The 11,929-nt window shown below is 42.8% G+C and overlaps 2 protein-coding genes across 2 annotated transcripts in view; one reads left to right on the top strand and one right to left on the bottom strand.

Annotated features, from left to right (window-relative positions):
* Window positions 1-1,571: 1,571 nt before the first annotated feature.
* Window positions 1,572-3,673, top strand: phox2bb (paired like homeobox 2Bb; the record flags this gene model as incomplete). The annotated part of the gene is made up of 3 exons (XM_080465065.1): window positions 1,572-2,043; window positions 2,688-2,875; window positions 3,242-3,673. Exons 1-3 carry the CDS (start codon window positions 1,803-1,805, stop codon window positions 3,671-3,673), a joined length of 861 nt encoding a protein of 286 aa, XP_080321191.1. The 5' UTR covers window positions 1,572-1,802.
* A 2,025-nt stretch (window positions 3,674-5,698) lies between these two features.
* Window positions 5,699-11,929, bottom strand: part of LOC308111188 (LIM and calponin homology domains-containing protein 1-like) — a 103,492-nt gene continuing 97,261 nt past the window's right edge. Inside the window, exons 24-26 of the mRNA XM_080465994.1 lie at window positions 11,483-11,591; window positions 8,766-8,868; window positions 5,699-7,326 (exon numbers count right to left, since the gene is read on the bottom strand). Of these exons, the coding sequence (XP_080322120.1) occupies window positions 7,301-7,326; window positions 8,766-8,868; window positions 11,483-11,591 (238 nt within the window). The 3' untranslated portion in view covers window positions 5,699-7,300. The remainder of the gene's footprint in view (window positions 7,327-8,765; window positions 8,869-11,482; window positions 11,592-11,929) is intronic.

The raw sequence follows: 11,929 nt of genomic DNA, 5'->3' as shown, positions 1-11,929 counted from the left end.
AGTGAAGAAAATCTATAAAAATCCCATCATCAGTTTTTATAGGTTGTGAGACAAAGGTGTGTAATGTCCACATTAAAACACTGCATGTGAGTCCCTCTCCGGTTATTGTCTGAATATTACACTAATTCTTACGGATCAATCATCGAAACACGACCGAATGATCAGATTTAAGCATCAAGCACCGATTCTGTTAAATCTAATCACAGCTCTATGTTCCCTCTTCATGCCTTCCGATAATTTGGAGGAAAAAGCTTCGACACAGGACTTGAACTCGGTCCAGGCGAGAGAGGAGGGAAAAGAGAGAACGCATCTAGTGTGGAAGCGCCACGGAAAATGGTTCACCTTATTACACAAACCAAATTAACCACTCAGCCAATATTGGGAGCCTAAGAGGTCCGATGACTGCCTCGCCAGTTCGTTACTTTCATTACAAAGATGTTATTTGCCAAATAAACGGAATAATGAAAGTAATAAAGACAATTACAAACTCATTTTAATCATGAAAAAAAGAACGCACCCGGAAGTTTTGCAGCGATGACACAGCAGCAGAGTGGGGACATACAAACAGAAATAAACACGTATTTGGCCAAAAGACGGAACTGGTTGTTAAACCCGAGATGGATTCGTTTATTTCTTTGTGTCATTTGCGTAATTCTGGTTTTGGTGCACCGGGACAATTTCTGGATTTTATTCATCTCATGCCGTTGAGCAGTCACGACAACGTCGATTTCAGTATCTAAAACTATAATTTTCACGTACTAGGTAAGGATTTCTGTTGCATTTACGGGATTTACGGGCACAGCATGTGGAAATATTCATCTATACGTTCATTTTAATCTCATATTAAAAAACAAAAACAAAAAACAAGTAAAATACGAACATCGGATAAGGTAAAAATGATTTATCGAAGTGTATTTTTTGACTGTTGGGGGTGTTTTATCCCACAAACTGAAACAATTCAATGTAAAGAACCGTGCGCAGTTCACATAGAACCCTTTATCCTCTCTGATAGCGATAAAAAAGCCGCGTGTGGAGCAGATTCAGAGCAAGAGATGAGAGTCAGAAACAGGGAATATAGTCTGAGCCGACGGGCAGAAAGAAGAGGCAGAGGGGGAATACTATGTGAAATCCTGCCCAAGGTATACGGTCGCTTAAAAGGCTTAAAAGCTTGGAGAAAATTGGATCAGGGAGAATCGTCACCCAACTTTCATTATTTCCAAGTGGTGTGATTGAATTAAAGGGCAAGATGGTGGTTGGAGAGGAGTGGGGTGGATGGGTGGTGGAGGTGGGCGGGGGTGGTGGAGGGGTGCGTAATGGCGTGGTATTAAATTCTAATTAGAGATGCAGGGGATCAATGATAGGGAGGTTGGACAGCCCGGGCCCCCAGTGCCAGCCCAATAGACTGATGAGTTATTGTCATGTAAAAAAGCGCTAGCAATAAGACCAAACGCTTTGCTATTGTCCAAGCGGAAAGAGCCAAGTTTATTATGAGGACTATATGCTCTAGAGACCTCGGGCTAGGCGGCTCTTAGGGGGCTTTTCATAAAACAGGGCTAGGTTCCTATAAAGGAGGCCAGTTTTGGAGCAGGCGCTGAGCAGTGAACATCTACCCACCGTCCAGCTTCTTCCATTTAGTTCAAACCAAACAAGTCATCTTTCCCCCAAAACTCTGACCGCGCGTCCTCCTCATTTTCATTTTTTTTTTTCATAATTTTTTTCCTTCGAACCCATTTTTGGGTGATTTTCTTTGACTTATTTTTTCCCGGGAAGTGCAGCCTTCTAAATCTACCGAGCCTTCTCAAATGTATAAAATGGAGTATTCTTACCTAAATTCCTCTGCCTACGAGTCATGTATGGCCGGGATGGACACGTCGAGCTTGGCATCGGCCTATGCGGACTTCAGCTCGTGCAGTCAAGCCAGTGGGTTTCAGTACAATCCCATCAGGACCACTTTCGGGGCCACCTCCGGCTGTCCGTCGCTCACTCCGGGGTCGTGCAGCCTGGGGACCCTGCGGGACCACCAGAGCAGTCCGTACGCCGCAGGTAAGCAGCGGCTCCGCAGCCTCAACCCGCTGTATTATAGGACGCCTTGATTGCATTTGAAAATGGAAATGTGTTTAGTATTTACCAAACGAAATTTGCTTACACAAATGAAAGAATTTATCACGTTAGAAGCGATTGCAGGCAAGCGGTAATTTGGTTACGGGGTTATACTATCCCAGTCACACCCAAAACCGCCAACAGAATTATCTTAAGCTGCCAAAATGATAGGCATAATTTATTTACTTTGCGATGAGACATAAAGCTTCGAAAATAATTAGATAACCAAAGACTAAAGCTCATTATTGACACCGAATTGGAGTTACAGTAGCAACAAGCGGGGCGGAAGGGAACATTATGACAAGTTTTCAAACTTGAGCCTCAATCTGAGGAGCAACAATTAGTTTAACATTACAATTAACCGCATCACAGGTCAGCAGCGTTATCAATTCCGAACTAATTCACAGGTAATCAAAGCGATAACACAATTGGAGGCTTTAGCCGGGTGTCCTTAACTGGATTTTATATAAAATATCGAATTTGAATTTACTTCCATTTGACAACATCTCAATTACACACCCTCATATCTCCCCATTACTGCACAAATAAGACCCCTTACACGGCTAACGGTGACATTTTGCTTACAGTTCCGTACAAACTGTTCACGGATCACGGCGGACTGAACGAGAAGAGGAAGCAGAGGCGCATCCGGACCACGTTCACCAGCGCGCAGCTCAAGGAGCTGGAGAGGGTCTTTGCGGAAACACACTACCCGGACATCTACACCAGAGAGGAGCTGGCACTCAAAATTGATCTGACTGAAGCCAGAGTGCAGGTACACAACCGCCGGCTCTCCAACAGGCGCCAGCCTCTTCCCGTCACGCTTGATTATGCGCAAATACGCACAGGTGGATTTACGACGCAAACAAGAAACATTTTAACAAATCCTGTCAAATCAGACAATTTTTATAGTTTTTAAATAGTGAAGTACTTTATGAACTTCTTTGATTCGTCGCAGCACTGAACACTCATTACCAAGGAGCAAAACTCGACGTTTATCTTCAAGTCTTTCTGTGTGTTTGTATCATATCGATCCGTTTTCTCATATTTACAATAATCTAGAGAATAATTGCAGTCAGAAATAGAAATTTGTGACGGTCTCGCAACGATTTTCAATAATTATTGTCTTTTAATTGCACAGGTGTGGTTCCAAAACCGACGCGCCAAATTTCGCAAGCAGGAGCGCGCAGCCGCAGCGGCCGCGGCCGCTGCCAAGTCCAACTCCGGAAAGAAGTCCGACTCAAGGGACGAAGACAGCAAAGACGCCAAAACCACCGACCCTGACAGCACAGGAGGGCCGGGCCCGAACCCGGTGCCAACCTCCAACTGCGGCGGACCGAGCCCCACCGGCGGCCAGGTCAACACCAACGGGAACGGACAGGTGGAGCAGGTGAAGACCTCCTCCGTGTCCACCGGCATGGGCGTGACGGCGCCCAGCCAAGGCTGGGCCACCGCACCGGGAACCATCACCTCCATCCCGGACTCGTTGGGCGGGCCTTTCGCCAGCGTACTGTCCTCTTTGCAAAGACAGAACGGAGCCAAAGCCACGTTAGTAAAGACCAGCATGTTCTAATGAAGCTCCGCAGAGGAGGAGGAAGAACCGAGGAGGAGGAAGAGGAGGAGGAGAGACGCGCTTCCTCCTCATCCCGGAGACTGAAAAGCAATCGCCCACGACTGACTTAAGGACAATTCAAGGCAGTGATAAATACAACCACTGTTACTTTCTTTTTACGCTTTGCGACGTTTCTTGTGGTCCGTTGACAGTTTAGCTGTAAAATATCCATCTCGGCAGGTCATAACGATGTCTTTCTTTCATTTCACCGAGTGGATGAATGCTTCACTTTCCTCCAAACCTCCTGACAAACAAGGTAGAAAAGAAGACATCTGATCTCTTCTCTATAACAGCACCAGAATGACAAACCCGTGCGTAAAACGTTTCTTATCCAAAGACAAGTGGAACCTGCTGACTTGTATTTTTGTTCAGATTCTGACCAAACAGCAACGCACTGGAGACGCGTCGCACCATCGGTTTAGTCCAGAGATGATTCGTTTGAGATCCACGCTCCTCCACAAGTCGGAAAAAAGAGAAAGAATTAAAGACTCTGATGCATTTCTGCTGTTTTCACCACAGACTCACTCCGCAGTGTGGAAGAATCCTCACAGCTGTGTTTTCATTCCCAGGGCTGCTGACAGTTTAGTTTCTTTAAATTATCGATATAAACACAATTATTTCCTCGAGAGAAAAAAGGCACAAACAAACCACTGCAATGTTCACCCTCCCCGACAGGAAATCTGTGTTTTGTGTGTCTTTCTACGGCAGTGTTTTTGTGGCTCAGATTGTATAGTGTTAATACGTATTATTGTCTCCTATAGTTGAACCATAGGCCATACTCCCTGTAGATCGATCATACGAGTCTTTTTGATGTTTTACAAGATTCCCTCGGAAGAATTTATTTTGGGTAAAAAACTGGGGGATGGATGCAAACATTGTATTTATTTCTCTATAATTTGCATGTTGTCTGTCTGTTTTTTCCAATGATTTCCCACTTTGTGAGCATTATGTGACGTTTTGTCCAGGATCTGAAAGTTATTTATATGTAGGTAATGAATGCTTATATTTAAGAAGGAAATATTTCTACATGTGCACATAGTTTTCCAGGTGTACCATTGAAATGATTGTTGATGATAAAAAAAAAAAAAAAAAAAAAAAAGGTCTGGTTTGTCATGTTTTCTTTGGACTAAATTATTATGATCGTTTTGTTTAAATCTCTAATAATTAAAAATAATTCCTGTCGTTGCTGATAACCTGATGTTTGGAGGGTGGAGATGATTTCAGCACCACGGACAGCAGCGACGCATCTTTAACCGTCGAACGTTCATTTCATTAAGACAACGTACACACATTTTAGTTATTTAAAAATCGGACGCATTTTAATCCAACGTGTTTTTTAATTTTTAATTTTAAAAGATTTGCATTAAATAGTTCATGTCGGAAAACAAATTCTATTTCCGACTTGATTTGAAAAACTGCTGATATTATCTGTTAATACAAAATACTTTAAGATTATTGTAAATACATTATAAATCTTTTTCTTAACTAATTTGTAACGCGTCCTTCACTAGATTACCTGTATGAGATTACCTCGGACAAACTTAAAACTCGACGAAAACTACATTATTCGTTTTATTTTTATCCTATGACCTGAGACATCCAGTTACAGCTAATATCAATTTGACTTATTTCGACAGAAAAAAGACAAATTTAAACAAGGAAAACAAGTCGATTATTCACATAACTATTAATAACAATAATAATAATAATGATGATAATAATAATAGTACGTTCATTGTTTTTTATTGTACCAATATACTCGCATCTTTGCCAATTAAAACAAATTGAGAACCGTGACACAATATTAGTTTAAAAATGAAAAAATAAACAAACAAAACAAAAACATTTATATTCAGATTTTACAATTTCACGCATTTTCATTTAAATGACAACTAAACAATTCCCTGTTTTTTTTAAAGGTTCAAATATTGTGTTGCAGCTTCGAGTCAGTTCAAATCAAACACTTGAAGAAGACAGATTTAATTTATAACATTTTATTTATAAACATACAGTATGCTATAAATGCCATCGCATTTAAACATGAGATTCATCTATATCGGATAGTGTTGAGGCGAATATTACAATAAATACAGAAAAGACGTTAAAGTTTCCATTCAGAGATCCAGAAGAGACTCAGCTGAGATTTATTCAACTAAAATCTAAAGACACAAAGAAACAGAAGCTTAAAATACTGAAGATCCGAGTGATGAAGAGGAGAAGCTCAGCTGGAGAGGAAGAAGAGGAGGAGGAGGAGGAAGAGGAGGATTAGGCTGCTAGTTTGCCTTCATCCAGCAAATCATTTGGTTTTAGGCTTAAACGTGCATTTTTATTCTTTTTACGTCCAGAGAGAACGGAGCTCCGCTCATAGTTTGAAATGATAAAAAGAAGAAGCAGGTGAGCTGAAAGGAGCCGCGCTCGTTGTTTTTCTTTAGTTTTCATCCAAACAAATATTGAACTGCTGCTGGTTTGTGTTTCTCTACATGTTACAGGATCTTTACATATACTTTAATGGATAAATGAACTCTATTACTGAGCAATTATCAAAATTACCTCATTTAATATCATACAGAAGCCTAAATCTCTCTAGAATAAAACAACATTCAAAATGAAATCAATGGTTTCCCGTCTGAAGTAAATCTTCTGTCTTTTTCTACGGTCGTCTCATCGTTCTGTGTTTTCACCTCGAGTCAGAGGGAAGAAGGTGAAACTGTTTAGTAAGAAAAAAGGCAGGATGGGAAGGAGAACAAGTTTAAGAGTTTTTCGTTTGGCCCGATCCCTCCATCATGCACCCCAAATAAAAACCGTGAAACAAAAAGGTCAAACCAAACGCCAGAACGCCGGCGTTTGGTTTCCTGCATCGCTTTTTCTTTCCTAAGGCACATTGAAGTCTCCACAGACCCGGCGAGTAACAACCCGCCGCCGTCACAAGTCCTGTTATTGCCTTACAAATGAAGCTGCAGCCTCCAGACCGTCACAGTCCACCACTTCAGTCTGTCTTCAGAACAGCTGAGGGACAAAAACTACTCAAGTCATTAACTGCAAATCCTCTTTATATATAAATATTTCATTTATAGTGACCTGTATTGCACTTTTTAACTAATCAAGTCTTTATTTTTTGTGTCTCTCTTGATCGAAGGGGAATCACTCGTATTGATATAATGTCCAGCCATAAGGAGGATTTGATAAATGTCCAGACGTTCACGTTCAGCTGTTCTCCACGGTTATTCTTTCCAATAAGGAAAAACTTTCTCTGTTGTTAAAAAACAAAAAAAGAATAGTAATTGTCTACATTTCCATCATATGGAACCAAAATGGAGGAAAAGAATCTAGCAGATTTTAATAACTGTGTTTGTGGAGCCATCAATATGTGCTGCCGTGTTTCCTCTTTAGAGGCAGCGGCGCCGTGGGAACCACACAAATCCACATTTCTCTCACGCACCAGAGGACAGACACAAGGAATCTGCTGTGAAATGTTGGACTGTCTGCCGGAGGACGAGTGTTGGATGGAGGAGGTGAAGATCCGCTGTGAAGGACGTGATTCTCCGTTAATGGGATTAAAACATCGAGCCTCTGTCTCTCAGTCCAACGTCACAAGGTGGTCGGCTGTCCGGCCGCTGGAGACAGAAGAGACACAAACCACTAATGCTTCTCTGACATTCTTTAGGTTCAGGGACATTAAAGAGACAAAACCTTCCTGATGGGACATAAAGGCTGGACTGAGTCCTCCAGCAATAAGGACACAAACAAACTTTTGAGTTATCGTCGCTCTTTAAATCTTCTCTCACCTGCTGCAGCCTCACGGCTTCAGTCAACTCACACACATTAAATACACACCTTGAAATACACACACATTAAATACACACCTTGAAATACACACACATTAAATACACACTTTGAAACGTGGCTGCAATAAAGAGTTTCACCACAAAGTGGAGAAAACAATAAATCCAAATAAGCTCTGAATGTTTCTCGCTGCGTTTTTCTTGTCTGTGAGATTAAAATCTGCATTTCTTCATCTGTGAAAACGTGAACTGAGGAATTAAACCTGGAGTCTCATCTGAACAGGTGGCGTCTTGTCTGGTGGGAGGAAGGGATGGTTTTAGATAGAACAGATGGGGAGACAGAGGGGGAGATAGAGGGGAGATAGAGGGGAGATAGAGGGGAGACAGAGGGTAGATAGAGGAGAAACAGAGGGGAGACAGAGGGTAGATAGAGGGGAGATAGAGGGGAGACAGGGGGGAGATAGAGGGGAGACAGAGGGGAGATAGAGGGGAGACAGAGGTGTATATAGAGGGGAGATAGAGGGGAGACAGAGGTGTATATAGAGGGGAGATAGAGGGAAGACAGAGGTGTATATAGAGGGGGAGATAGAGGGGAGACAGATGGGAGATGGAGGGGAGACAGAGGGGAGATAGAGGGGAGACAGAGGTGTATATAGAGTGGAGATAGAGTGGAGATAGAGGGTGAGATAGAGGGGAGACAGAGGAGTAGATAGAGGGGAGATAGGGGGGAGTTAGAGGGGAGACAGAGGGGGAGATAGAGGGGGAGTTAGAGGGGAAGATAGAGTGGAGACAGAGGGGGATATAAAGGGGGAGTTAGACGGGAGACAGAGGGAGAGTTAGAGGGGGAGACAGAGGGGGAGTTAGAGGAGGAGATAGAGGGGAGACAGAGGGGTAGATAGAGGAAGAGTTAGAGGGTAGATAGAGGGTAGATTGAGGGGGAGATAGAGGGGAGACAGAGGAGGAGATAGAGGGGAGACAGAGGGGTAGATAGAGGAAGAGTTAGAGGGTAGATAGAGGGGAGACAGAGGGGGAGATAGAGGGTAGACAGAGGGGGAGTTAGACGGGAGACAGAGGGAGAGTTAGAGGAGTTATAGAGGGGGAGTTAGAGGGTAGATAGAGGGGAGACAGAGGGGGAGTTAGAGGAGGAGATAGAGGGGAGACAGAGGGGCAGATAGAGGGGAGATAGAGGGTAGACAGAGGGGGAGATAGAGGGGAGACAGAGGGGGAGTTAGAGCGGGAGTTAGAGGGTAGATAGAGGGGGCGGGACTCACAGCGGGAGCGGATGTAGCACTGGTGGCAGTTGAGGAGGCCGTTTCTGATCCGGACGTCGGTCCCGGTGGTCGTGTCTCCTAGTTGACCTTTACAGACGCCACACTGAGGAGACAGACGGCGATCAGTCATGATCATAATAACATCATTTATTCATAATAAACTTCGTTACTACACTCTTAGAAACAGTAAAACATCCAAAATCAAGGAAATAAAGGAAAATGAGACAATAACGACAGTAACCAAAGAGGCTCCTCTGAAACCACAGACACATTGTTCCATAACACCGGTGCTGGAAATGAAACGCTGGCTGTTGTTTTCCCTGAACTTTTTGAAAAGTCAGAAGATTGAGGGGTCAAAGGTCACCTGGATGAGGCGTGTGACAGATGGACGGATGAATAGAAATGAATTGATCCTGGAGGATTTTCACACTACAGTAACACAAATATTTAAATACTGTGTTTTAAACATGTAATGCAGTGAAAAAGACGTATCGATAGACGTGAGCTGCTTCATGAACCAGACGTCCACCTTCTTCTTCCAAACATTAACTACATCTTTTACACACTTCAGGATGATATCAAAGTAAAGAACCAAATACTGCAAGATTTGGTATTGATCTGATATCAAGAGAACACATGGCCAGTATCACTGATACTGATCCGACAGCGATACTTTTTAATATTCAGGGTTAGTGTATCACCAAACTGATAAACCTGGATGAAGTTTTTATGACCTTTGCTTTGGTTTATTAGGTTAGTTAGTTAGTTATTAGTTATAACCTTGAACAGAATTCAGGAAAAGTTTATAGGTAAACAAAAAATACTTAATTATCATAATAAAACATTTTGTTCAAACAACAGTAACATGTCTGGATTTATTGTCTTGAATAAACAAACTGTACAAAACGATCGATCCACAACAAAACAGAACAAAATGTGACGTCAGGTTTAGTGTTGATGATGAAGCAACATTCATTCAGGAGAGACACGGAAACGAAGTATCCATCTCTTTGCACTGGTATCGTTAGATATCGACACCTACGCTGGTATCGTTAGATATCGACACCTACGCTGGTATCGTTAGATATCGACACCTACGCTGGTATCGTTAGATATCGACACCTACGCTGGTATCGTTAGATATCGACACCTACGCTGGTATCGTTAGATATCGACACCTACGCTGGTATCGTTAGATATCGACACCTACGCTGGTATCGTTAGATATCGACACCTACGCTGGTATCGTTAGATATCGACACCTACGCTGGTATCGTTAGATATCGACACCTACGTTGGTATCGTTAGATATCGACACCTACGTTGGTATCGTTACATATCGACACCTACGCTGGTATCGTTAGATATCGACACCTACGCTGGTATCGTTAGATATCGACACCTACGCTGGTATCGTTAGATATCGATACCTACGCTATCGTTAGATATCGACACCTACGCTGGTATCGTTAGATATCGATACCAGCGTAGATATCGTTAGATATCGATACCTACGCTGGTATCGTTAGATATCGACACCTACGCTGGTATCGTTAGATATCGATACCAGCGTAGATATCGTTAGATATCGATACCTACGCTGGTATCGTTAGATATCGACACCTACGTTGGTATCGTTAGATATCGACACCTACGTTGGTATCGTTAGATATCGACACCTACGCTGGTATCGTTAGATATCGACACCTACGCTGGTATCGTTAGATATCGACACCTACGCTGGTATCGTTAGATATCGATACCTACGCTATCGTTAGATATCGACACCTACGCTGGTATCGTTAGATATCGATACCAGCGTAGATATCGTTAGATATCGATACCTACGCTGGTATCGTTAGATATCGACACCTACGCTGGTATCGTTAGATATCGATACCAGCGTAGATATCGTTAGATATCGATACCTACGCTGGTATCGTTAGATATCGACACCTACGCTGGTATCGTTAGATATCGACACCTACGCTGGTATCGTTAGATATCGACACCTACGTTGGTATCGTTAGATATCGACACCTACGCTGGTATCGTTAGATATCGACACCTACGCTGGTATCGTTAGATATCGACACCTACGCTGGTATCGTTAGATATCGATACCTACGCTATCGTTAGATATCGACACCTACGCTGGTATCGTTAGATATCGATACCAGCGTAGATATCGTTAGATATCGATACCTACGCTGGTATCGTTAGATATCGACACCTACGCTGGTATCGTTAGATATCGACACCTACGCTGGTATCGTTAGATATCGACACCTACGCTGGTATCGTTAGATATCGACACCTACGTTGGTATCGTTAGATATCGACACCTACGCTGGTATCGTTAGATATCGACACCTACGCTGGTATCGTTAGATATCGACACCTACGCTGGTATCGTTAGATATCGACACCTACGCTATCGTTAGATATCGACACCTACGCTGGTATCGTTAGATATCGATACCAGCGTAGATATCGTTAGATATCGACACCTACGCTGGTATCGTTAGATATCGACACCTACGCTGGTATCGTTAGATATCGATACCAGCGTAGATATCGTTAGATATCGATACCTACGCTGGTATCGTTAGATATCGACACCTACGCTGGTATCGTTAGATATCGATACCAGCGTAGATATCGATATCATCGATGTTTGGATCGATCCACCGCTGCTCTTAGTTCTGCTCACTGACCTTGAAGCAGTGGATGTGGAAGTAGAGATTCAGAGTCTCGATGATCATGGCGGCTCCTTTTCCTAAAGGCTGACCACAGCTGGAGCACAGCTTCTTCCCACTGACCGACCTGCACACACACACACACACACACACACACACACACACACACACACACACACACACACACACACACACACACACACACACACACACACACACACACACACACACACACACACACACACACACACAGAGTAAATACATATAAAACACCATTAAAAAGGTAAAATCTGGACAGTCGACCACATGAAGGACTCATGTTGATGACTTTGCAGTATTTTCTCCATATATTCTATTCATTACATCTCATTTGGTACGAATCACATTCAGCTGCTTGGATTCTGGATTTGCACATTTAAAGCAATTATTTCTCCCAATTTGTTGTTTCATAAAGAAAGTCGTAGT

The sequence above is a fragment of the Lipophrys pholis genome, assembly GCF_963383615.2.
Source record: "Lipophrys pholis genome assembly, chromosome: 6".
Lineage (NCBI taxonomy): Eukaryota > Metazoa > Chordata > Actinopteri > Blenniiformes > Blenniidae > Lipophrys > Lipophrys pholis.
Note: the sequence above shows the minus strand (reverse complement) of the source record. Positions and strands in the feature narration are given on the sequence as shown.